Genomic DNA, 27,722 nt, shown 5'->3' on the forward strand with positions numbered 1-27,722 from the left:
CCTTCATCAGAGAGAGGAGGCGAGTGCTGTTTTTGTGTGCGCGGCCATCTTTGCTTTCTGGTCCAGGCTCGTCCGTTCGTCGTCGTCCGCGTCAGAGGGGAAAAAACGGGAATTTGGCCGGGATTTTCGCGTTCCGAGTGTGTGGCTCCGGTGAGAAAGTGGTCCGGCGAGGGCCGTCGAAACGGTGCGACCGAAAGGTGAGTGTCGTTGGGCCTGTGCGGATCAGGAGGGAGTGTTGTTTGGGCTGGGGAAAAAAGTGCGTCGCGAAAGTGGTTCCGGAATGAGTTTTTTTTCCTTTGCTTGTGTGAACTGGATTGACGACCAGCAAAAGCCTTGCTAAGGATGACGGTTTTCGCTCCGGAAGTGGTGCAATTTGCAAGGTTTCCTGCGAATCTTGTGTGGTTGCCAAAGGTTTTCATGGGGCTTGTTCTTTGCAGGGTTGGGAAGGTTGTTACACCACCCCCTTGTTACAGTCCCCACCGTTTGGGGTGAAAAATGCATCATTTTTGTTATTGCTGGTGTTTTTCCAGGCAAATGTTGCGTGAATCCCCCAGACGAGAATCGACTGGAAAACGATTCCCACGGCCTACCTTGGTTAAGGAAAAGCACACGTTACACGGCGGCACATAATCCAAAGTGCATTACAATCTGTTTGCATATGTGTGTGCGCGCAAGTGTGTGTGTGTTTGTATGTGAAGTTTCGAAGCCTACTTTGAGGAAGAAGATGGGGCTGCAACTCGCGGTTTACTTTACTTTACGTCGCCTGACGGTGCCTCTCTTTGTGCGGTTGGTTTTTGCTTCGTGAAACGTTTGCCGTTTTGCAAGCAGGCGGTGTGGTTCGATGGGGTGTAGATTCAATAACCCTGCCAAGGCCAGCAATAAAGTAGATTGCCTCCGCGTCCTTCTCCTCAGTGTTTGGACAAACATGCGAGTAGCGAAAAATTTACTCTAGAAAAAAAAACAATACTCTTGATTTCGAGCAGTTTGAGAGTGCTCATAATTTCAACTTAAATGTTTTGAGTCCTATTGAAGATCAAATTTCAATAGAATTTCAGAATATTGTTGATCAAGAATTTTCATCAGATGAAGTTTTTAATACGGATCTGAGTGAAATAAAATCTATTATCAAAAAATTTAAAAATATGAAAGCCCCTGGTGAGGATGGCATTTTTTACATTTTAATTAAAAAATTACCAGAAGCAACTTTAAGTAGCTTGGTCAAAATTTGCAACAAATGTTTTGATTTGGCATATTTTCCCAGTAGTTGGAAAAATGCCAAAGTAGTTCCGATTTTGAAACCGGACAAAAATCCTGCCGAAGCTTCAAGCTATCGGCCCATTAGTTTGCTTTCATCTATTAGTAAATTATTCGAAAGAATAATTCTTAATAGAATGATGACACACATTAATGAAAATTCAATTTTCGCTGATGAGCAGTTTGGATTTCGCCTTGGGCATTCAACTACTCATCAGTTGTTGAGAGTTTCAAATTTGATTCGAAGCAACAAATCTGAGGGCTATTCTACTGGCGCTGCTCTTCTAGACATAGAAAAAGCATTTGACAGTGTTTGGCATAAAGGTTTGATTGCGAAATTAAAAAGGTTTAATTTTCCGATTTATATCGTGAAAATTATTCAAAATTATTTGACGGATCGTACTCTGCAGGTATGTTATCAGAATAGCAAATCTGATCAACTACCTGTACGTGCCGGCGTCCCTCAAGGAAGCATTTTGGGTCCAATTTTATACAATATTTTTACTTCTGACTTGCCTGATTTGCCCCCAGGATGTCAGAAATCACTTTTTGCTGATGATACAAGCATCTCCGCCAAAGGTAGAAGCCTTCGTGTCATCACAAGAAGATTACAAAAAAGCTTGGATATTTTCAATTCTTATTTGAAAGAATGGAAAATTACTCCAAATGCTGCAAAAACTCAACTTATTATTTTCCCTCACAAACCAAGGGCTGATTTTCTTAAACCAAAAAGTCATCACATTATAAAGATGAATGAGGTAAATTTAAAGTGGGAGGATCAAGTGAAATATCTTGGACTTGCTTTTGACAAAAACCTTACTTACAAGGATCACATTGAAAGTATCCAGGTTAAATGTAACAAATATATTAAATGTTTGTATCCACTTATAAACAGGAATTCTAGACTTTGTCTCAAGAATAAACTGTTAATTTATAAACAAATTTTCAGACCTGCCATGCTTTATGCTGTGCCGATCTGGACAAGCTGTTGCTTAACCAGGAAGAAAAAACTTCAGAGGATTCAGAACAAAATTCTGAAAATGATTCTGAAACTTCCTCCCTGGTTCAGCACCAGTGAACTTCATCAATTAGCCGAAGTTGACACTTTGGATGTTATGTCCAATAAGATAATTGATGCATTTCGACAAAAATCATTGCAGTCTTCAGCTGCATTGATCCGCTCTTTATATAGTTTAAAAGTTAGTTTTAAGGTATCCCTTTTCCCTTTTGTACATGTAGGACCTCCTACATTTGAAATCACTGAATAGCGAAAGCTAAATATTTCATGAATAAATGAAAGTTGCTAGTATTTAAAATTGAGGTGAAAAGTCATCGATTGTGATTGGACACTCAATAATATTTTAACTGAATGAATGTACATGGAAAAGAAAAACTGAATAAATATAAATAAAAAAAAAAAAAAAAACCGTGTAGGTGTTAATTTTCAACGCTATCAAATCTAGAGTAAATTTTCAAAAGGTCCTATCTGCAAAATCCTCATTCTGAGAAATTTCACGTCGAAGTTTTGTGGAACATTTTTAAATCCCATTTAAACACGGTTGAGTTTTTTTCAATTCTAAAAACGCCCAAATGGACCTAGCATGATGCTTTTTAAGTGTATTTAACAGGAATAATCAAAAGTCTAGTTTAAACTGATTTCTGAAGAAATTTGTTTCATACGACCTATGAGTGCACATAGGACACGTTTTATAGGTCAAATTTTGCACATAGGACTTAACACATTGAACCAAACTCGTGTAGTATTGCACATTGGACTTTTCAAGATTAAATTTAAATCCTGATTTAAAAATAACAACTTTTTTCAAATAAATATGATCACCCAATCCTCACGCAACGTGTAGGTAACAGCTGATTGATAGCATGAAATGTTTCAATGCTTCCAGTGCGAAAGAGAGAAACCGTTAGGACAGAAAAACAACCAATCAGCGCTCTCGTCTGCATCTGTCAGATAGGTGCTGACAAATCAACCTATACGACAATGTAAACATTCTTTGCCTGGGTGCGGATAGAACTTTTAATATTGTTCAAGCTTTTGAATGATTTTTAGATTATTTTCCAATGTGGGGCTAGATTCTTGTTGCAGAGTGATAAATTAGAGTTCAGGTGCTGGCCGGAACGAGAAGACGAGCTGGGGACTGCAGGAGTGTAAAAAGAAAATGAGCAAGCAACCACTTGGCTGTCGCTGGTAAGTTGAATTTGTTGGATTGCGTGATTCGAGTTAATTAGGAATTTTGGTTTTAGGTGTCCTGAAGGCGGTTCGCTGTGGCAGTCCAGTGGGTAGAGACTCACTCGTCGTCAGTAGTGATGGAAGTTGCATCAGTAGTAAGAAGGACAAGCACCGGTCGAATGGCGAGTGGTACGAAAATAAAGGCCGGAATCGGCACTCGATCCGCGATCCAGGGAAAAGGACCGTCATCGGTACAAGCACAGATCTTCGTCGGGTAAATCGTCGAGTTCGCTGTCCTCGAAGCACCACCGTAAGGAACGCCACCGAAAGCTGTCCCACTCTTCGTCGTCCTCGGATCGGTATCCGCACAGTGGAGCAATTAGCAGGCGAGAATCGATCGCGAGTGTTACGGAGGACTGTCTGCGGCATCGTAAGCGTTCCAGCTCCGGTGGTTCCCCCCGAAGAAGATTAAGTGTTAAGTTTGACCAACACTTTTTTTGCCAAATTTGGTATTGTTAGTTTAAAAAGATGTAAAAATTTTATTTCGGTAGTTACTAAATATAACAGAAAAAGAAATAGATTTGGGAACATAGAATCAATAATTATTGAGAAAGGATTTATTGAGGAGCGATTTGCGAACGGGAAGGTTCCCTTGAATGATTCCTTGACCCTTAATCTGGACCAAGGTCACACGCTCTCCTGCCGATACCTGATCAACCCGTCGACCTCCAGCGAGTTCATGTACAAGGTCCAACGTCAGCGCAAGATTTGGTGGATGCGGTACGTGTGCGATCCGGGCCGGTTCATCATTTCGGAACCCCGCGAGGACGCGGACACGCGCGTTTAATCCGTCGCCATCAAGAGTCGCCTTGGCGGAGAGGAACTCACGCTGGAACAGCTGGAACTCTTTCCGGCGGACGCCGCCGCCCTCGAGGAAGACCTGGGAGACTTTCGAATCAAGGTGGGCCGAACCAGCAGTAAAAGGATTCGGCCCAGTATGCTGCGGCTGCGTCAGTGCGTCGAAGTAGCCACGCTGCAGATCGTGCTGGATGCGTTTGAAAGTGGCGGCGATGCAAGCGTGAGGGTTCACCGCAAGCTGACGCCGTTCAAGTGTGGCATCGTGTGTCTTTCCGACAGTAAGTACTGCGTTCTTGTTTCTGATTTGAGTTGTAACTGTCTTTCTCGCTTTCCAGACCCCGCCCTGTTGCCGGAGTTGCGTGACCAGGCCAAACACCTGTGCAACGTGCTGCGCAAAGCGAACCTTCCCGTGCTCGACTGCTCCGAGCGTAACGGCGGTCGTTCCCTGGCCAAACAGCTGCACCACCTCGACTCGATAGCCGTCCCGTACTGAATGCTGCTGCGCGACCAGTGTCTCCAGAATGGCCTCTTTCAGGTGCGGTACCGCGTCACCACCCTCAGCGAAACGATTCACATCTCGGATTTACCGCAATATTTATTGAAAATAGTAACAAGTTGAGTTTAATAAATACAAACACACGCAAGCGCAAGCTTAGAAGAAATCGCACAGGTATTGTCTCACGTTAAAGCCGACCATCTTGCCGATGTGCACGATAAAGTTCATTCGTACGGTGCACTGAAGTCGCGCGCTGCCGTCCATGATGGTTCCCTCGCCGGAGGCAAAGTTCAGGAACTTGAGATGAATAAGCGTTGAGATTTGCGCCAGCAAGTTGCACGTCAGGCCGACCTTCTCGTCCAGAATGGCGTAAAAGATGGCCAACAGCCGGTCGATGGTGAACGCCTTCGGTCCCAGCTGGGTGGCCATCTTCTCCGACACCTTGGCCTTTGCGTTGACCGACTGGAGGCGCTTCTTCTGCTTGCCGTGATATTTCATAAACAGTCGTTTGTCCTCCTTGGCGGCGTTGTGACTCGCGAGGTACGCCGCAATCAGCAGGAACTTGGCGTAGAAGGGCAGTTCCAGGTTTTGCGCCAGCCGCTTCATCGTTTGCATCTACTCGACGGATTCCGAAGAAGTCTGGCCGTCGACGGTGATGGGACGTAGCATCTCCTGGTTGACGTTCCCCATGCGCATGAAGATTGTCCCGAGGGCAAGTTTCATGGTTTTAGAAATATTCCGCCAAAGCCGGGTCACGTCGTCCGCGGCAATCGTCCCGTCCAGCACCGGTTCGCAGTACTTGTGGAAGCACTCGAGCGCAACCAGCTGCAGCTCCTTCAAGTCGCGACACACCTTGAAGAACACGTTCAGGAAGATGTTGAGGTAGTTTTCGTAGAAATCGGGCGTCAGCATCTCCACAATCTTCAGACGCTTGTCAATTTCCTCCTCCGACAAGTTGCATGCTTGTAGGACCTAAAAAGTACAACCAATCAGTATCACAAACCGCCCAAAAACATCCAAAATAACCCTTACTCCAACTCAATCCTCAATTGCTCCCGCACCGCCTCGAAATCGTTCATCAGAATCACCAGAATGTCCTTCTTGCTGTACTCGGCCACAAACAGCTTCACTACCGGCGCGAGCCCCGTCCTGACAGAGTACTTTTCAAACGGCAAATCCCACACGAGCACCACGCACACGTTCAGCCCGGTCACCTCCGGCAGTCGCAGCAACATTGGCAGCACGTTGTGGTCCATGTCGCGCACCCGTTCGGCGTTCTCCAGCACGACGATGTAGCTTCGCGAGGGCGACAGTCGCGCCAGCTGGACCACAAAGTCCTTCATGGAGTCGACGCTGGCCAGCGAGGCGTACCCGTTGGCCGCACACGGGACGTGACCGGTCAGCCGGTTCAGGATGGCCTTCGGCGAATCCTCGTCCCTACGGCGTCCTTTCGCACGATGCCGTCCAATCCCGGGCGCCACACATCTGGAATGAAATATGAAATTAAACGCAAGAAACACTTTTTTAAATTTAATTATCAGCTGCCAAAACGCAGTCATCGCATTATTTTCTAGGAAAAACTTACCTGGACACAAGTATTCGGCTTATGATAAGATTAAACCACTTTTAAAACCAAAAAAGCAAATTAAAACAACTGAAATGCCGCAAACATGAAAATTCCTATGTGCAAGATTGTTTACCTTGTCGGATAGGATGATTTTCCATGAACCTATCTGACAGATGCGTACGAGAGCGCTGATTGGTCGATGTTCTCTCCTAACGGTTTCTCTCTCTCGCACTGCAAGCATTGAAACATTTCATATTCTCGATCAGCTGATGACTACACGTTGCGCAAGGACTGGACAAACATGAAGATTGCAAAATATTTTTGTTTCAGAGTTTCATAAAAAACGACTTAACAAATTAACTAAAAATCATGCACCTTGGTAATTTTGATATGAGCGTATATGCATGATAATTGAAAAATGATATAAATGGATCATAAGTTGAATTGCTAAGGTTCTATGTGCACGTTTGACCCAAATGCACATAGGACTCCCACGTGGTAAAACGATCTATAATTATTTGGTGTAGAATTTATTGAGAATCGTTTTAGGTTGTTTTGTATTTTATCAATAACTGAAAAAATAAAAGGCTTTTAATAAATTGGATCAGCGGAAAGTGTAGTTTTCGGCTTGCAGAATTTCATGCAATAAATAACTCAGTTTGTTTACTTTTGTCGCATAGGACCTTTTGAAAATTTACTCTAGAAATATCAATTTTCGAAAATGTTTCAACCTAGTTTATGGATGGGCACTTTTTAATTTTGGGAAAAAATGTAGGGATTCTCATTTATTGAACTGCTTTTTCAATATTCGACTAATATAGCTAAAAAGTTTTCGCTGATTTGCTTGAAATGAGTAAAATAGTTTGAATTTTCTGCGACATTTAGCCAATTCAAAATAATTTTTAAGGCTTTCATCTCTTTTTTCAAAAACTAAATTTAAAATCAATAGGCAAAAATTATATGATTTGTAACGAAATCGAAATTCAAAATTAGAACAGAAAACAAAAAAGGTGGTATTTTTTTTACTTTCACTTCAATCATTAACCCAAATAATCAAATAACGATAAAATAAAACAGGACTTAGAAAAAATGTGAGAAGAAATGTTTTTTTAAAGGTGATTATTGAAATATAAAAATATTCTTCATTTTATTTTGAATAAAACAATGCTTGATTCTTTTAATTTCTTTTTTAAAAAGTAATAAAAGTTTTACTACAGCGAATGAAAATGTATTACTAAATTTAGTTATTTTCTATAAAAACTAAAAATCTAAACAATTCTTCAAATATCAAGCTTTTCAATTGAAAACTAATATGATCTTATTTGAAAAAAAAAATATTAGAGGAAATTGATAATTTTCAAGAATTTCACGAAATCGTCAAAATTAACTAACCAGTAATTGAACAAGTTCGCTTAATTCAACAATAGTTCTTAAGATTATTTTTATTCCTATTTAAGTTTGATAAATATTTTGAGGAAAGTCGTTACAGTTTCACAAAAACATAAAATTTCACGGGATATCGCGGAAAAAGCCAAATTTCGCGTATTTCACGCTGTCCGCGAAATCGTAAAATTTCACTAACCCTAGAAATAACTACCAGCTTAACAAAACTACTTCAATGTTTATGTTTAAAATTACCAAGCATAAAGATTTTGATATTTGGATTTAACTGAAAATTAAAAAAGGGATGGCAAAAAGTTAAAGATAACTGAATTTAAGTTTTATACATAATTTTATTTATTTTATCAAAGAACGCTTTAAACATGATTACAGTTATTATTCATTCAAATAAATTCAAATTATTTAATCTAGGCTAAAAAATTTGTTTTACCAAGTTCTCATTCTTATTTTGTATATTTTGATATTTAATTTTTTGAATCAATGTTTTAATTGAAAAATCCATGTTTGAAGAGACAAATCCTTTGAACATATTGATAATGACTTATACCTAAATGTCTAGAATTAAATTCTTTGCAATTTTTTTTCTTCATATTTTCAATACGAAAAAAAAGTTAATCAATTTTTTTAATTCAAAACGAATGGTTCGATATCTATGTTTTCAGATAACTGAAAATCAAGTTTTATGTATAATTATTTACCCGTACTCGCAAAACAGTTTAACTTTTGTAAAAAATATAAGTTTATCATTTCAAAATATTAATCTTAAAAAAATATTGTCAAACTATAGTTGGAATCGTTTTTCAAATATTCAAGCAAAGTGACTAGATGAAACATAATTTTAATTCTACGCTGACCATAATCGTTGCAAATAAACTCTATTACATATCGGCTTTGTATGAGCCTTGTTGTTGTTTAAATTTAGATGTTACTGTTTGTTTGATAAACTTAGTCAAAAAAAAAAAAATAGATTCATAAAATAAATTAGTTTCGTGCTCAAATCGGTTACAATGGTGAAAGGAACCTGTAGTCGGTTGCTGAACAAGGACGCTTGATTTTTGCATCCATTGACCCCGCGGTCATTTTGGTTTGTTTTTGTTTTTTGACGTTTGGCAAGTTGAGCTTGAAATTTAATTTAAATTTAATTTTGACGCACTATTTTTCATCATTTTAGTTACGCACACAATATGAGAGCTCAATCGCTTAACGAAAGCCGCCACTTGCGCTAACGTTCTCAAAGCCCAAATTTTACCGGATGTTTTTAAAGGCGTTTTTCGGTTCAGCTTGGCATGCTAAAAAATCTCATAAAAATGGTCAAACTATCACTTTTTTTAAATTGTCATATATAAAATCCGGGATTCGTGCTAACTAACTATTTTAACAGCTGGAAACCCCGCCTTAACTTATCTAATCTACACACATTGAGCGAGAGGTAAATAAGGCCAGTGGTGCCAGAAGACTTCCTATGAAAATACTACTTTTACCTAAAAGTTGTTTACAAATGATATGAACTGGTAGCCCATGGCAAATACACAAGTGCGCTGAAGGAAAAAAAGAACTCGGCTGATAATAGAAATTGCGTGGGCTCCAGTGCATTCTCGTGTGACCAGAATAGATTTTGGAAATATGTTTGAAAAATGCTTGTGAACGGAATAGGGATGACTTTTGGTAAAAGTCAAATTAATCAGAAATTTTCACAAAAAGCTGCTCTACTGGTTGGCATACTTGGTTTTAGTAAATTTCTAGGAACAATCCTTTGAGTAAGAAATTTCTATTACATGTAAGAGGCTCTGGAAAAGTTGGTAATTACAAAAAAAAAGAACTTGAGGGCCCTCTCTGAAAATTTATTTTTTTACATCTGGTTTCCAAAATCTACTCAAACTGTACTTTTGCAATAGATAAAATCAATAAACAAAACATTTGGCTTTGAAAGGGTCAACTATACCAAAATTGTTCACGATTTTTATGTATTCATTTTCCTTCTCTTTCTCTTTTTCATGTTTCTCTCATCGCGGTAACCTGATCGCTGGCAAACCTACAAACTACGTAACGGAATGGAAACCTGGCCCCGAAAAACCAGCAGCAGTGACAAAACCGGTGGCGCGTTCGAAGAAAAGTGAAACATACAAAACGACTAAAAGTTGGTTTATAGTTTGTTGAAGTGAGCAAAACCCAAACAGTAACAAAAAGCTTGGCGTAAATAAGTAAAGTGCTTGTGCTCTGCGAAGAAAGTGGTAACAACACGCCGTGAATATATGAGGAAAACAAGTCGTCGCAAAAGGCGAAAAAAAAGGCAGAAAGCAGAAGCAAGCAAGGAAGGTGGCATTCAAATGTGTCGTTTTGGTTTGCGAAGCAAAAGTGTAGTGAAGTCGCCAGTCGAAAGTTTCGCCCCGAAAAACGGCCAACCGAAGCAGTAGCAGCAGCAACAACAATGATTGTTGTGGTGGTGAAAATTTGCTGAATAGTGTTTTGGAGCCTTTTTTTCTTTCTTCTTGAACATTTTTTTTCCAATTTGCTTGAACGTAATTTCGTGCAACGATAAGACCCCGGAAGTGTGTGTAAGCGTGCGGTGTGGTTCCAGGTGTAAGCACGGGAATCTAGCGGAATATTAACCTGCAAAACAAAGAACCTTCGCTCGAACAGGGTTCAACGACGACGAAGCCAGGCTAGGGTGAGTGTGATGATTGTGCATATTGTGTGTGGTGCCATTACATGACATGTACGTTCTGTTGTGGGGCTGGTTTTGGGAGAGTTTGCAGCGGATTAATAGCATCAGAATAAGGTGTAAATTGTTTACATGACTCAGGGGAAAGTGTACAAACCATTTCACTTTCCCTTGAGTTAGAACCAAAACCACACATAAAAATCAAATCAGTTTTACCTTGACATAACCGGAATGGCATTTAATAACGTAGTCCACGTCAGTTTAGTTCATCGAGAGGTGCTAAGAATTCAATTATGCGTTTGATAAACGCAAGATTTGCTCCAAAAATGTAGGCATGCTAGGTACGTGAAGTTCACATCCATGTTAGGGAAGCGTTTTTTCGGTGGCCAATATTAGGCATTTAAGGTATTTGACCTTCTCGTCGGTGTTAGGGAAGCGCTCGTTTTGCTTGCAGATGCTCTGCATTTTGGAAACATTTTAAAGCATTGAGTTGTGTCGATAGTTAACTATTTTGCAAAAATGAATGCATGCATCCTCGAAGCGGAAATAATTTTGCTAAACTTGTGTGGGGATAAAAAAAAACAAATTTGAAGGCCTGTTTATGCACGACCCCGAACACACTTCGTTCCATAATCTTATCGCTGATAATAGAGGATAACTCTTTTAATTTTAATCTTTCTAAAATCGACTTAATTATGTTAAATTTTCAATACTTTTACTAAGTATATTTTTTGAAAATGTAATACCCAAGTATCAAATCTCAAAATTGTTCACAAAATATCGTATTTTCCGAAAGTACTCAAATTTTCATAACTTGCTATATGGGTATCAAACGAAGTGAAATTTTGTATGCTTTTTCACTTTTTTATAGTTTTTTTTAAAATACCTAAAAACCTTCACAAAATACCGTATTTTACGAAAAATCTCAAATTTTCAAAATTCGCAAAGGAAGCAAAATTTTGAATGCATTCTCACGTTATTTTTTTGTTAATCATAAAAATTTTCACAAAATATCAGATTTGTTGTAAACCACAAATTTGTTTCACAAAATGTCGTTTTTTTTAAATTCTAAAATATCAATAATTTGAAATATCATGGGTATCAAACGAAGCAAAATTTTATATGAAGCAAACAAAATATAAATGCACATTGCATATTTTAAATTTTTTTATTTGAATAATGGTATTTATAAAAATAAATATTTTCAAAATAAAGCTGTAATAAAAAAAAGCATTCAAAATGTCGTTTCGTTTGATAGCCATATTGCAAATTTTGAAAATTTGGGTATTTTATTTTTATTTTTAAAAATCCAACAAAGTGAAAATGCATACAAAATTTGGTTTGGTGTGGTATCCATATTGCAAATTTAAAAAAAATCAGTACTTTCGGAAAATACGGTATTTTGTGAAAATTTCAGTATTTAAAAAAAAATTAATATAAGGTAAAAACATTCCAAATTCCGTTTCATTTGATACCCATATTGCAAATTTTGTTTTTTTTAAAAATACGGTATTTTGTGAACATTTTAGTATTTTCAAAACAAAAAACTCCTTAAAAGTGAAAACGCATACCGATTCTCGTTTCGTTTGATAACCATATTGAAAATTTTGTAAATTTTGTACTTGCGAAAAATAACGGTATTTTGTGAACAATTTTGACTATTTATACTCTTAAACTTTGGCAGTTGCAAATATTTTTCAAAGTTTATGTCGCCCCTCCTTTCAAAATTGGTCCGAAAAATCAGGGGGCAAACAATTCTTTTTTCAAAAAACTTCTAAATTTTAATAAAAATAGCAGTCAAATCAATTGAAGACAATTTAAAATTCATTTTCTGCATTCAAAATCATATTTAGCATATTTGGGCTGAATTAAAAATATTTTGATTTTTTATGGAAACTAATGATCGCAAGACAACTGGACAGATGTATAATGCATTTTAAAGGACTTTTTTCATTCAAATATTGAAACCATGGCTCTTAAATTCAATTTCTAAACTTTTTAAAAAATCAACTAATGTTGCGTTAAACGTGATTTGTGAAGCTACCAGGAGTAAAATAATCCTTTTAACTCAAATTTCATAACTTTTGATTGTTTTTTTAGGCTAAAAAAGGGTGTCCCATTCTGGACCCAAGTGGATTTTAATTTAACACTTCCACAACCAAGCCTCTAAATGATTTGAAGGTTCCGTTGTTGTTTGTTTACCTTGGTATACCTTTTGGTAACATTATAAACGATGAACAAACTTTTTCAAATAATGTAACATTAAATGTTTGGTGAAATTTTCAGGAAGCCTATTTAAGAACCTCGAAATAAACATCATTCGCGTAGCTTTGTCAATAAATTTACTTTTTTGCTCATAATTCGAAAATGTGGTTTTCGGTATGGTGATGTTATTTGATGTCCTTTATAAGACCCTTGCCTTATAGTTAGTCTAAATCCATTCTAAAGGCCAAAACCAAGGGTGGCACATTCTGCCCCCCCTGCTCTTATTTAGAAGCTAGCCTGAAAGTTTGAGTTCATTTGGTTTAGTGGGTCCAGTTTTGACCTCAAGTCAGAATGGAATTCTAATAAATTTAATTTATTTATTTTTCAATTTTTAGCTCATCCTTTAGATTTTTTTTTCTAAACCCCAATAAAATTTTCCCGTCTTATATTTTTTTCCCTAGATTTTGATCCGGAGAGCAACTTTATAGAACATCACAAAGCGCTAGGAATTGATCCAGAAAAGATACATGTTAATTTTTGTGCATGTTTTTAAATTTAGCCAAAAAATAATGAACTTCAAAAATGATCCTGTATCTTTTCGGCTCCCCGGATCACTGCACGTGTTTCTGGGGACCCTAAATAACAAGCTTCCCCTCGAGTTGAGCCTGCGCAGAAATTTTGTTATTCAAGGACTTCAAATAACCTTAACCCTCTACTGCCCAAATTTTTTTTTTTCGAAAATATTTATTTTTCCCGTGTTCAGGAGGTCATTTTTAGCAACTTTTGTTCTACGAAAAACTTAACTTCTCTTGTTTTATGTTTTTATTGTTTTATTTTTAGTATTTTAATTTGCATTTATCATGTTTAGTTTATGTTTGTTCTTGGTAGTATTTAGCCTATTCTACCACCTAATACAATTACATTTTGCCTATCTAATTTTTTCACGTTTTTACAGTCACTTTTCCAATTTTTTGCATGTTTTTCACATTTTTTGCTATAGAATGGCACCATCGTCATTTAAATTATTAAAAAACGCGTAGAGGCATAGTCTGGGGCACTAGAAAAATTACTGCATAAATACTTCTTTTTATTTAAAATATAAGAAATGTTAGTAAAAAACAATGGTAATGTTGACCTCTAAAAAATGACATTTTTAAAAACATTGGCAAAGTCACATAAAACAAGTTAAACTTCCAACCCATAAATTTTCTAAAATTTTAAGAGTTCTTCTTTTCAATGCTTTTTAAAGATAAAAATTGGTTGAAAAATGGATTTTCGGTAATTTTTTAAATCGAAGCCCGGCTAAAGGCGGGGTTGGGTTGTAGAGGGTTAAGGTGGTTGGTGCCTTCCTCACATAGGGATAGGGTTGTCAGATAGTCATCCTGTTGCATTCATTGGAAAGGTCTTTTGATTACCCATCTAACGATGGGTCGCAAGATTGATAAGGACAACGTTTTCATCAAAATATCTGAGATTCGGCTTCATAAAAGTGTATAATGAACATTTAAGTGCTCATTACTTTTGATAGGGTTGTCAGATCTTAATTGTATTGGACTCGTTACGTTTCTTACAAAAACCACCCTTTTTACAATCTTTTATAGCCTTTCCTCAGTAATGTGAGGAAGGCGCCTACCTTAACCCTTTCATGCCTGCTTTTTTGTTTTAAATATTTTTTTAGTTAATGATGGGAAAATGATTCTTATGGCTATAAGCTAGTTTTAAAAAGGTACCTACGTAAGGTGTTTTGGCGAAATGTGGGTTTCTATGTTTTTTTTTTTAAATAGTCCAAAATATACGATTGTCCACGCCCCAAACTTTTTTTTGTGTGAGCAATTGGTAAAGAAGTCAAAAATAAGGTCTGAAATAAAAAAAAAAAAAGTGTCCAACAATACATTTCAGCTCTGACGGACAGCGAAAACTTAAATTTGAACCAATTTATATTAAAGTTATTTTTGCCTGGAAACATCGTCGCTATATTCTTTAGTTCAAAATATAACTGCCAATTTCATGTTTGATCTTGTTGAAAGGATTCTGCCTGGATTCAGAGAAACTTACCGATGTTTGATCTACCTATCGCTTGGTATAAAACACCGTTGTTAACCACCGCAATGCAACACTCTCAAAAACTGCTACCGCTCCATAAGTCACACTCTAACAATGACCATTCATCCTCCCGCAGCGAATACCACCGATGAGTCTGAGGTCAACCGGCGCGCGGTGCGGTCAAACCAAGGCAAATCTACTACAACTACTACTACTATAAGGCAGCACTTTATCACTGGCCGTCCAATCCTTCCGGAATCGCTCCGTGGGTTCGTGGCCGCGAATCAGCAGCCTGCAGCAGCCATGTGGAGTTCAAGTAATGGATCGGGAGGAGGAGGAGGTGGCGCTTCGGCGACGGCGGCCGCAGCAGCAGCATCGGCTGGCAGCAACAAAACTCTGGGCATGACTTCGGCCATCAGCTTGGCGGAACCGAAGCCGGAAGATCACACCAAGACGGTGGAGCTGCAGAAGGCGCTCGAGCCGTACAACGTGTTCGAGGACGAGTCCGAGCTGAACCACCGGATGGAGATTCTGTCCAAGCTGAACACGCTGGTCAAGCAGTGGGTGCGCGATGTGTCCATCTCGAAGAACATGCCGGAGGCGCTGGCCGAGAAGCTCGGCGGGAAGATCTACACGTTCGGGTCGTACCGGCTGGGCGTGCACCACAAGGGGGCCGATATTGACGCGCTGTGCGTGGCGCCGCGCAACATCGAACGGCAGGACTACTTTGGGTCGTTCTTCGAGCTGCTGAAGAAGCAGCCCGAGGTGACGGAGTGCCGCGCCGTCGAGGAGGCGTTCGTGCCGGTCGTGAAGATGAACTTTGACGGGATCGAGATTGATTTGCTGTTTGCGCGGTTGGCGCTCAAGGAGATTCCGGACAACTTTGACCTGCGCGACGATATGCTGCTGAAGAATCTGGACCCCAAGTCGGTGCGCAGTCTGAACGGGTGCCGCGTCACGGACGAGATCCTGCGGCTGGTGCCGAACATTGACAACTTTCGGCTGGCGCTGCGCTCGATCAAGCTGTGGGCGAAGAGTGAGTGTTGAGCTTTGGTTGGTGGAGTTTTGGGGATTTTGTTAATTTTGGGTTCTTCTTCTTTTGCAGAGCATGGAATCTACTCCAACTCGTTGGGTTACTTTGGAGGTGTGTCGTGGGCTATGCTGGTGGCGAGGACGTGCCAGCTCTACCCGAATGCCGTCGCGGCCACGCTGGTGCACAAGTTCTTTCTGGTGTTTTCGCGCTGGAAGTGGCCCCAGCCGGTGTTGCTGAAGCAGCCGGACACCGTGAATCTGGGCTTTCAAGTGTGGGATCCGCGGGTGAACGTGCAGGACCGGTTCCACCTGATGCCGATCATCACGCCGGCGTATCCGCAGCAAAACTCGACCTTCAACGTGTCCAGCTCGACGCGGAAGGTCATGCTGAACGAGTTCAACCGCGGCATGCAGATCACGGACGAAATCATGCTCGGCAAGGCCGGCTGGGACAAGCTGTTTGAGGCGCCCAGCTTCTTCTTCAAGTATCGCCACTTTATCGTACTGCTGGTGACCTCGAACAACGCCGACGACCACCTCGAGTGGTGCGGACTGGTCGAGTCCAAGATCCGCTACCTGATCCAGAACCTGGAGCGAAATCTGCACATCAACCTGGCCCACGTCAATCCGAAGTGCTTCGAGCAGCAGGAGCAAAATCAGAAAGACGACGGCGGCGAGGGCGGAAAGACGACACTCTGCTCGCTCTGGTTCATCGGGCTGGAGTTTGAGCGGTCAGAGAACCTGAACGTGGACCTGACCGAAAGCATCCAGAACTTTACCGATGCCGTGCACAAACATGCGGTGAGTTGAGCGATTCTACAGGCCAAATAAACGCGTCACTAACCGACCTTTCTCTCTTTTAGGTGCACATCAAGGTCCTCAAGGACGGCATGAAGATCGAGGCGCGGCACGTCCGGCGGAAGCAGCTCAACCAGTACCTCGACCCGAACCTGCTCAAGCGGGAGCGCAAAAATTCCGATTCGGGACTGGGCTCGACGGCGCTCAACACGAGCGGCGGTGCCGCAGCGGGCAACAACACCAGCGGCGGAACGACCCTTCGCAAGCGACAGTCCTCGGAGGCGCTCCAGGCGGCTGTCGCCAGCAAAAAAGGAAGGAACGATTCCGTGAGTGAACCGTGAAAACCCAAACCCCCTCTTTTTTTTTATTCTCTTTCTCTCTCTCGTTTTCATCACGTTCCTTCCTGCCCCCCTTTTTTATCGTTATTTTTGACACCCGCCCCCATTTTTTCCCTCCTCTCCTCCCCCTCTCCCAAACAATCTGCCCCCGAGGGCACTCGCGCCATTTGGCCACCACCATCCCCCGGAAATGTGTGTGTGTCGGTTTCTCGTTTCAGTTCGACCATTCGCTGTCGAATTCCTCCTCGTCGCAGCAGTCGTCCATCTCGACGACCACGACGACGGCACCCGCGCCCACACCATCCGCCGAGGCGCCGGCCAACGGTGACGGCGAAGCCGTCGTCGGTGCCGAAAGTGCTGATGCCGCCGCCTCCGCCGTGCTAACCCTGGACGAGTCTTCGTCGGAGATGAACCAGGTGCCCAACTCGACGACGACGACGGCGACTCCGGCGCCAGCACCGGCTCCGGAAGTGGTCTGCTCCTGACGGCCCCCGCCGAATCCGTTCCGAAAGGTGAACCATACCGCCAACGGGGGCGGTGGAGGAGGAGGAGGCGGTACCGGAAGCGGCAGCAGCAGCAGCTACCCGAACACCACCACGAGCCGGGTACAGTTTGCCGAAGTTCAATGTAAGTGATAATGCAACTCTGGCTATCTATCTCTCTCTCTTTCTTCTTTTATTAATCAGTTGAGTGGCACTGGTGAGCGTACCAAAAAGAAAAAAAAAAAGATGAAAACAAAAAAAAAAATATACGAAATTGGTACGTCTCTTCCGGTGTCGCAGCTGAACTTTTTAGACAAAAGACCTTTGTACAAGCGATGAATCTGACTGATACATTTCTTAATAAAAAATAATGAAAATGTAAAATTGTAAACCAAGCTGTGTATCATTTGCTGTTTTGTGTGTTGCGTTTCATGTGTGTTGGAAAATTCTCAAATTCGAAAGTCGACTAAGGGTTTGGGTTTGGGGTAGAGTCTTTTTAAAGAAATCAATGTAATTTATTGGATTATGTCACATCTTGCAGAAAACTATTTCCCATGGCCCAGTCGTTCAGACATAAGGAATTTAGTTGTACAAAGTTTCAAAGTAGAACAATTCTCTACGAATTAGGCGTATTTCGTGCATTCTTATTTTATGTATGATTAAAGAACACATTTTATGTCTTTTTTTTTCACCTATACAAGGCTCCATACAATTTTGGCAGCGGTCCATATAACAATGGTACGTAAATATTCGAAAATATGTAAATATCTTTTGAAGGAATTTTCTGATCGGTTCGGTGTCTTCGGCAAAATTGTAGGTATTGATGAGGACTGTTCAGAAAAAAAAGGTACAATGGAAAAGAAATGCCGATTTTAATTCACTTTTTTTCAAAAAAATCTAATTCTCAAAATTATTATTTTTTAATTTTCCATAATTTTTGATTTTTTTTAAATTTTTGATAAGTTTTTGGGGACAAAAACCTGCATTTTTTGTTAGCCACCGATAACTGTGGACAACAATTTTGATTTTTTTGAAAAATAGATTTTTTTTTCGAAAATATGTTTTGCGTCGCCGTCTACTTTTTCAACCTGTTCATAGGACAGGTGATCATTTTGATTTCGAATATTAAGTAAGAATTAAAATATGTTCATTAAAATATTTGAGCGAACACACCAACTCGTCTTGGAATCATGAAACAGCTAAGCGCATTCGTACCATAGAGCGCTCAATGAATATCTACCGCGCACTGAAAATTCTCCCAAGCAGCCGCCAACCTGTTCGGATTTCTCCATGCACGAGTTTCCATACAACGCATCCAAAAAAAAAAAAATACACTGAAAGCCCTCTAATCTGTACACGCTGCTAAGTTGAAAGAGAAGAGAGAAAACTCCCAATTTTGTTCTCTCCCTGCTCGCGTCTCGGCTCGGCCAAAAGCTTTCATGCACACCCTGATGTCACACATTCATACCGTCCAGCGTGTACAGATTAGAGGGCTTTCAGTGTATTTTTTTTTTGGATGCGTTGTATGGAAACTCGTGCATGGAGAAATCCGGACAGGTTCGCGGCTGCTTAGGAGAATTTTCAGTGCGGGGTAGATTTTCATTGAGCGCTCTATGGTACGAATGCGCTTAGCTGTTTCATGATTCCAAGACGAGTTGGAGTGTTCGCTCAAATATTTTTGTAAAACCTATTTAGCTGTTATAAATTGGAGAACGGCATGTTGCTTTAAAGAAGCGTTTTTAACTGAAGTAAAGTAATAAACAGCTCAATAGAAAGTGAGCAAGCAAGTTTCTATCAACAGATTCGCAAAATAATTTGGAAGAAAAAAGAACAAAATCTTTAACCAACCTAACATAACATAATTTCCACTACATGTAGTTTGTACAAAAATAAAAATAAAGCATAAATAAGTTGTCATTAAAATGTCTACATGGTTTGAAATGCGTTTATGAACAACTGCAAATTTGTTGAATTATTGAGTATTAATCGTTCAAACTTCATTTGGGAACATTTTATGAAGTTATGTTTTTTTCTGGATTTATATTAAGATATGAGATGCAGTAAAATAACACCAAATCTCATATTTTTTAAATACTTAACTAAGGCTATTAATTTGTTTCTGGCTATCAATTCAAAATTTGTGATATGCTTTAAAACAGGAGTGCTCAAAGTTTCTGATTGCCGGGCAAAATTTTAAAGTTCAAAAGTGCTTGCGGGCCAAATGTACAAAATATGTTATTTAAAAATTAAACTACGTATTTTTTTCTTACAAGTATCAAAATAGATGTTTTCTATATTAAAATATTAGAAAACAGAAAATGACAGTTTTCCATAAGATTTATTGATATTATTGTTTAAGATATTGGAAAAATAGTATTTAGTTGAATGTACATGTGTTTTCATAGAAATTTAATAAAATAAAAAAATCTGAACCACTTATCTTTAAATTATTTTCCAATAATAGGGTCCTAAACTGCCCATGATCGCATGAATGTCCCAATGCCCTCGAAAGACTGGCTGCGCTAGGGTTAGATTAGATTAGATTAGATTAGATGGGACATTTATGCGAACATGGGCAGTAAAGCACTATGTAAATTTTTATGTACAACGGTAAAAAAAACACGATTAAAACCATTCCTGATCACTTTTTTTTCATTTTCATGCAAAACAAATATTGACAAGACAAAAAATTTTCAAGAAGGGCCGCCAAGTTATTTTTTTTTTCGTACAAAGGGTCGGAGTACTCAAAAAAGTATGTTTTATCGTATTGAACAATAATATCAGAAATTTAAGCTTAATTTTAGGACCCAATTAGGCAATAATGGATTTTTTTTTTAAAACGTTTGAAATTGATTTCAGCTGATTGCACTTAAATTTTCATTGAAAGTTTGAAGTTTTTTGTAAAATATTGTTTGCTCTTATTTTTCGAACCGAATTTCATGGGTGGGGTTGACAAAAGCATTGTAAAATATTTGCAACAGCCTTATTCCTCCAATTTCAAAATTTCGTCTGCTAGAATCAGATGTTAGTCACTCAGATTCTTTATCCAACGTCATGAATTCAAATCCCGAGATAGAATGTTTCTAAGTGCAAAGTGAGTTTGAGGCTCAGTTCATTAAAAGGGTATGCTTAATTTTTGCTATTATTTCTACCTAACAGCAATTCTCTACAAAATCGGTCATTTTTCTTCAATTTCAATTTTTGTATTTTTTAATCCGGCTGAAACTTTTGTGGTGCCTTCGGTATGCTAAAAGAAGCCATTTTGCATCATTAGTTTGTCCATATAATTTTCCATACAAATTTGGCAGCTGTTCATACAAAAATGATGTATGCAAATTCAAAAATCTGTATCTTTCGAAGGAATTTTTTGATCGATTTGGTGTCTTCGGCAAAGTTGTAGGTATGAATACGGACTACACTGGAAAAAATGTTACACGGTAAAAAAAATTTTGGTGATTTTTTATTTAACTTTTAGTCACTAAAACTTGATTTGCAAAAAACACTATTTTTATTGTTTTTCATTTTTTGTTATGTTTTAGAGGACATCAAATGCCAACTTTTCAGAAATTTCCAGGTTGTGCAGAAAATCTTTGACTGAGTTATGATTTTTTTGATCAATACTCACTTTTTCAAAAAATCGAAGCATTGGTCGCAAATTTTTTTTCTAATCGACGAGCGTTTTTAAGCTTATTTGAATTAAATAAAAGGATTATGATTTATATTTGAAATTAAAATCAGATTGAATCAGAAATCGGACTTCATTTTCGAATTCTTTGTGACATTTATTTTTTTAAATCAAAGGACAAATTTAGTTGTTTAGGTTCCATAGTTTCGATATATTATATGCTTAAAACTTTGTTTAAATAGCAATAGGCGATATTTAAAAAAAATAAATTTCAGCTAAATTGTAACATTTTATATTCTGAAACTCCGTTTTAAATGCATTATATTTAAAAATAAAACAAAATTGATTGTTTGTATTTTAAAAGTCAAGGGAAAAGAAACAATGGTACAAAAACATTTGACGTAAACAGTTTATTTTACACATTTTCAATCTGAAGTTTTGAAGAATCACTGTTAGTATAAATCATAAAATACTTTGGCCAATCAACTTTTTGTAAAAAGCATTACTGACCAACCCAGTACATGTTTTTTTCAAATATAAATGTTAAGAAAAACTTAACCAGTTGAAACATATTTGTATTCGAAATCTTAACTTTATTGCAGTTTTCTATGTAATCCCCAAATCTATTTCACAAATTTCAATTTCTGTAAGTAAAACATAATTCGTAAAGATTTATAAAATAGTTATTACAAATGAACTATAAGAATTCTTTTTCTAACTGTTTTGATAAATGTGATTTTAAATCTTATAGTTATTTGGTATTTAAAAAAAACCTGAACTGTCTTGAAATTTCGCGAGAAAATGTATGGCGCGGTTTTCGCGAATTTGAAAAAAACTCGGCACGGTTTTCGTAGATTCGATTTTGGGAAAGTTGTAACCACCCTGTAAATTTTCACGTAAACTGAAAAGGAGTCGGAACAACCTTTTCCGATTTCGCGTGAGTTGGCAGAGAATTTCTTTTAGTAAAAAAAATAGGCCGTTGCAAATGTTTTTCAAAGTTTATGTCGAATTGGTTTAAGCGTAAACACATTAGTCAAGGATACCAGCAGCGCTTTGATCAGTTAAGTATGAACAGCTTTTACCTCTCTCTCAAATCAGAACTAAAGCTGAGTCAGTCAAACACAAACACACATTCATTCGCTTGTCCACTCGTCACGTAGAAATAACAGCCACACTTGTGCTAACCCCGCAAATCACATTTTCTTCTTTCCACAGCATCGTAGATGGATGATCGACTTGCTCCCGAGAAAGAACCCCAGAACACAATTGAAACATATGATTATTATGTGCAGAAGAGGTAAGAAAGTGAAGAAATCGAACTCTAAATATTCAAACGGACGATTTGGGAAATTGACGAGGTAGCAGCGTAAGGGATTTAAACAAACAAAGTAAAATCTTAACACACATTGAAGAGAGAAAAAAAAAGAGATTGACAAAAAAAAACTTATCATAAATGTGAAAAAAGAACATTCTGTAAATAGTTACAAAAAATATCAACTCAAGCATAACTTTTGGTAGGATCAGCCCGTCAGGAGTTTTTGTTTCGTAAGACAGTAAGATTTATACTACCTTTTATTTATACTAAAAACACACTACACACACATAATAACAATCATAATTTTTGTTTTAGTTTCATAAAGTCTCACTTTCCAGCAAGAAAGTGAGCCATTTAAGTGCGCTCGCGCGCGCTCAGCTATTGTTCTCATTTTTATATAAACACGAGAAAGAGCTGGATTATGATTTTTTGTTTAAACAGCTAACACACACTTTTTTTTCACACACACTTACAAAATTCACCAACCAAACAGACAGAGGAAGAAGAAAACTACTTTCGACACTATAGTTGCGATCAAAAAGTGCAATCATTCGTAGTTTTGTGAAGACACAGTTTGAAAAGAAAATCAGAATTACTGAATTATTGAAGATTTGCTGGAAGAGGAAAAAAATACTAGAACAGAAACAAAAAAAAATACGCAGAGACAGTTGAATGTTTAGCAGATTATTTGTTAGTGGTACATTTTCACGCGTAGAGTTTCCGATTGGAAGGAAAAGCAAAGCCCCCTTTTTGGCGAGGGAGAAGAGAAAGAAGAGCATATTTTACGTAACAACATATTTGTAAATAGTAAAACACACCATTCACTATGGCTATTTTCCACACACACACAAACTGGGGGGCAAGTAAAATTACTTGCAGTAGAGAAATGCCGAGCTGAGAGAAGAATTCGAGGGAGAAACATCTGTAATTGAACTTATATTAATTTACTTAAATAAAAAATGCAGAGACGGGAAAAAGTAATTCATTGAAGAGAGTAACAACTTTAAAAATGAAATCATTAAAATGTCTGTGAAATTTAAATTTTTACCGTGAAATGGATCAAATGACAAAAGCATCTAAATATCAAGGTTGTTAACGATAAAATAATCGAGGTTCGATAACGATAACGATAGTTCTATCGTTATCGTTATTCCGATAATTCTATCGGCGCTAATTTGATCATCGAAAACGGACGATAACTTATATTTAATATATTTCTAAAATTGACTAAAACCAACCAACTTATGTTGAATTTTCAAGCTTCCTCTTAGTAATTTTTTTTTGATAATATGGTAAGTTTCAAAGTATAAATACTAACAAAAAAATCACAGAATACCGTATTTTTTGAAAATACTAACATTTTTCTAATTTGCAATATGGGTATCAAACGATTCGAAATTTTTGCATGTTTTTTACTGTTTAAGAGTTTTTTGAATGAAATACTAAAATTTTCACATAATACCGTATTTTCTCGAAAATACTCAAATTTTTATGATTCGCAATATGGTTATCAAACGATTCGAAATTTTGCATGTATTTTAACTGTTTTAGAGTTTTTTGAATGAAAAAGCAGGTAAAATTTCGCTTCGTTTGATACCCATATTGCAAATCATGAAAATTTGAGTACTTTAAAAAAATACGGTATTTTGTGAAAATTTTAGTATTTCATTCAAAAAACTCTAAAACAGTTAAAATACATGCAAAATTTCGAATCGTTTGATACCCATATTGCGAATTATAAAAATTTGAGTATTTTCGAGAAAATACGGTATTTTGTGAAAATTTGAGTATTTCATTCAAAAAACTCTAAAACAGTGAAAATGCATGCAAAATTTCGAATCGTTTGATACCCATATTGCGAATTATAAAAATTGAGTATTTTCGAGAAAATACGGTATTTTGTGAAAATTTGAGTATTTCATTCAAAAAACTCTAAAACAGTGAAAATACATGCAAAATTAAGAATCGTTTGATACTCATATTGCAAATTATAAAAATATGAGTATTTTTGAAAAAATACAGTATTTTGTGAAAATTTTAGTATTTTATTCAAAAAACTCTAAAACAGTTAAAATACATGCAAAATTTCGAATCGTTTGATACCCATATTGCGAATTATAAAAATTTGAGTATTTTCGAGAAAATACGGTATTTTGTGAAAATTTTAGTATTTCATTCAAAAATTCTAAAACAGTGAAAATGCATGCACAATTTCGAATCGTTTGATACCCATATTGCGAATTATAAAATTTTTATTATTTTCGAGGAAATACGGTATTTTGAGAAAATTTTAGTGTTTCATTCAAAAAACTCTAAAACAGTGAAAATGCATGCAAAATTTCGAATCGTTTGATACCCATATTGCGAATTATAAAAATTTGAGTATTTTCGAGAAAATACGGTATTTTGTGAAAATTTTAGTATTTCATTCAAAAAACTCTAAAACAGTTAAAATACATGCAAAATTTCGAATCGTTTGATACTCATCTTGCAAATTTTAATTTTTTTAGTATTTTCGAGAAAATACGGTATTTTGTGAAAATTTGAGTATTTCATTCAAAAAACTCTAAAACAGTGAAAATGCATGCAAAATTTCGAATCGTTTGATACCCATATTGCAAATCATGAAAATTTGAGTACTTTAAAAAAAATACGGTATTTTGTGAAAATTTGAGTATTTCATTCAAAAAACTCTAAAACAGTTAAAATACATGCAAAATTTCGAATCGTTTGATACCCATATTGCGAATTATAATTTTTTTAGTATTTTCGAGAAAATACAGTATTTTGTGAAAATTTGAGTATTTCATTCAAAAAAATCTAAAACAGTGAAAATACATGCAAAATTTGAAATCGTTTGATACCCATATTGCAAATCATGAAAATTTGAGTACTTTAAAAAAATACGGTATTTTATGAAAATTTTAGTATTTCATTCAAAAAATTCTAAAACAGTGAAAATACATGCAAAATTCCGAATCGTTTGATACCCGTATTGTAAATTATAATAATTTGAGTAATTTCATACGGTATTTTGTGATTTTTTGTAGTATTTATATTTTGAAAGTTACCACACTGACGTCGTCAGTGGTTACCATATCAAAAAAATAATTACTTAGAAGAAGCATGAACATTCAACATGATTTGGTTGGTTTTAGTCAATTCTAGAAATATAATAAATCTCGATTAAATTTTCAAAAGGCCCTATCTGCATAGGAAACCCATGAGGGATAGGTTGTTTTGAAAATTTAATCTAGAAATATAAGTTATCGTCCGTTATCGTCGATAAAATTATCGCCGATAGAGTTATCGGAATAACGATAAGGCCGATGCAAATATTTAAAAAAGTTTTTGTCCCTCGGCCCTGACCGAGGTCAAGGGGGGGGGGGCAAAAAAATAAAAAAATATAAAAATTTAAATAACAAGCCATAGTCTTCACATTTAAATGAAAAAGGTGTTTTAAAATCCATTTTACACTAGTTCAGTTGTTTTGCAATCATTAGTTTTCAAAAAATCTAAGATCTGACAAAAACAAAAATTGTATCGAAAAAAAAGATTTTGCATCGAAAATTTTCAAAAAATCTTAAGATTTTTTAATAAACCCAAACATGCTAAAAATGATTTTAAACGCAGAAGAATGTATTTTAATTTGATTTCAGCTGGTTGCACTTGAATTTTCATTGAAATTTTGAAGTTTACTGTAAAAATATTTTTTTGCCCCCTGATTTTTCGGGCCAATTTTGAAGGGGGGGGGGTGACAAAAACTTTTAAAAATATTTGTACCAGCCTAACGATATATTATCGTTATCGTCCCAACGACAACGATTATCGTTTTCGTTAGACGATAATATTATCGACGATAATTCTATCGATTAACAACCTTGCTAAATATATTTGAAGAAAAGGAATACTTATCGAAAATTCTCTAATAAAAAAGATCATTCAAACATTGATAAAATTTAGATGAAAAACAATTCATAAAAAAAACATAATTAAAGGGAAGGCAGCAAAAGAAAACAAGTCCCAAATAAATGAAACAAAAAAAAACATAAAGAAAAACACAAGAACAGGGAACCACAGAGGAAGCTCACCGCAAAAAAAAGAAAACAAAAAAAAGAAATAAAACAAAAGTTGAGCCCTTTTGGTCCACCCTGCTTCCTGTGACAAAGTGAAACTTCTTAACAACCAACCTGTGTAAGATTCGATGTAACGACCCAAAATCAAATTTCGGAGAAAGAGTTTCAATAAAGGTATATTTATCCACGTTTCGCCAGAAAGAAAACAAAACAATCGATTTGTTTTATTTCGTTTTCGTTAGTTTTAAGACCTTTGTGAAATACCCCTTCTCAATCCTTCCGCTTACTCGAGATGCAACCCTGCAGGGTCGTGGCCAGGTTGATGACGCCATCCGCGAAGGCGTTCTCCTGCTGATCGGTGCAACCGGACGAATTTCCACCCCCCGTTTTGCACGTTTTAAACTGCTTCTTGGCGGCGTTGATGAGCTTCTTCACCTCTCCGGTTAGTTTCCCAAAGCAGCTCTTAATCTGTTGAAATTTTAACTCATTAAACAAAAACTAAAATTAACCTCACCAAACTCACCGCACCAAAGTCCGCAATTTGACCGGTTTGCTCCAGAACGGGGTTGCGAACCCTCGCCTGGAAGGCATTCTCCAGCATCCGCTGCAGGTGCAGATCTTCGATCGATTTAAAGTCGACGGAGTCAAGAATTTTGACAATTTCCTGGTAGGTCGCGGCATAGCTTCCCTTCTGGGACGGTCCCTTCCCGGCACCTGGCACTTTTTCGCCCTTTTTCGATGGCTTCTCGGAGTCATCGTCGTCAGGCTCAGAGGACTCTCCCCCGTCCTCGGTAGGCTCTTTTGGCTGGTCGTCATCTTGCGAAGCTGGGGATGACGGTTCGGGATTTTCGGTTGGCTTTTCTGGTTGGTCGTCCTCTATGGTAGCTGAAGACGGTTCGGATTCTGTTGAGGGGAGGGTCTCCTCCGTGGATTCGGCGTTGGCCAAGGTTCCGATGAGAAGAAATAGGGCGAGCAGTGTTGGCCAGACGAGCTTCATTTTTAACGATCTTTTTGAACTGATTTTAATTAAAAGTGATATTATTTTTCACCTGGGTATTTCTTTTTATACTAATCATTGTGATTTTTAATCGGTTGTGATTTGCTCACGTGTCCACTGCTGGCAAGCTTTCGTCAATAAGCACCTGTTGAGTCAATACCGTTACTTGATCGCCGAGGTGTACCTACTTCATCGCAAATAATTTTATTATTTACAGTATGGCCCATAAAAAAATGCGACATGTGCATTTTTTCACAGAAAAAGTGGTGCCAATCCTAAATTTATTTAACAATCTGATTTTTTATGTATTATGGTGTTAGTTTAGTATGTTTTGAAGATATCGTCATGATAGTTTTTTGCAGTTCACCAAAACTGTGTACAGGCG

General features: G+C 37.5%; 3 protein-coding genes and 1 pseudogene across 5 annotated transcripts; 2 read left to right on the top strand and 2 right to left on the bottom strand.

Moving 5' to 3' along the window:
• The first annotated feature begins 1 nt into the window (after position 1).
• On the top strand, positions 2-26,554 carry LOC120419185 (poly(A) polymerase type 3-like). 3 transcript variants are annotated; one of them, XR_005605671.2, is made up of 7 exons: positions 2-197; positions 9,842-10,432; positions 14,811-15,710; positions 15,780-16,507; positions 16,570-16,830; positions 17,061-17,469; positions 22,165-26,554. XR_005605671.2 is itself a non-coding variant. In XM_039581859.2 (6 exons), the coding sequence occupies exons 3-6, from the start codon at positions 14,978-14,980 to the stop codon at positions 17,325-17,327; spliced, it is 1,989 nt and encodes a 662-aa protein (XP_039437793.1). In that variant the 5' UTR covers positions 2-197; positions 9,845-10,432; positions 14,811-14,977; the 3' UTR covers positions 17,328-17,550. The 3 variants fall into 3 exon arrangements, 1 of the variants encoding a protein (XP_039437793.1); XR_005605669.2 differs by having other exon boundaries at positions 9,845-10,432; XM_039581859.2 differs by lacking the exon at positions 22,165-26,554 and having other exon boundaries at positions 9,845-10,432; positions 17,061-17,550.
• LOC128092299 (uncharacterized) lies at positions 4,305-4,962 on the top strand. Its single transcript, XM_052710257.1, has one exon. The coding sequence runs from the start codon at positions 4,440-4,442 to the stop codon at positions 4,791-4,793; it is 354 nt and encodes a 117-aa protein (XP_052566217.1). The 5' UTR covers positions 4,305-4,439; the 3' UTR covers positions 4,794-4,962.
• On the bottom strand, positions 4,878-7,064 carry LOC120419221 (origin recognition complex subunit 5-like; annotated as a pseudogene).
• On the bottom strand, positions 22,705-27,387 carry LOC120419589 (30 kDa salivary gland allergen Aed a 3-like). Its single transcript, XM_039582330.2, has 2 exons — positions 26,864-27,387; positions 22,705-26,808 (listed from the first exon to the last, which is right to left on the bottom strand). Exons 1-2 carry the CDS (start codon positions 27,335-27,337, stop codon positions 26,611-26,613), a joined length of 672 nt encoding a protein of 223 aa, XP_039438264.1. The 5' UTR covers positions 27,338-27,387; the 3' UTR covers positions 22,705-26,610.
• Between the last annotated feature and the right edge of the window lie 335 nt (positions 27,388-27,722).

This window comes from Culex pipiens, chromosome 3, assembly GCF_016801865.2.
Source record: "Culex pipiens pallens isolate TS chromosome 3, TS_CPP_V2, whole genome shotgun sequence".
Taxonomy (NCBI): Eukaryota; Metazoa; Arthropoda; class Insecta; order Diptera; family Culicidae; genus Culex; species Culex pipiens.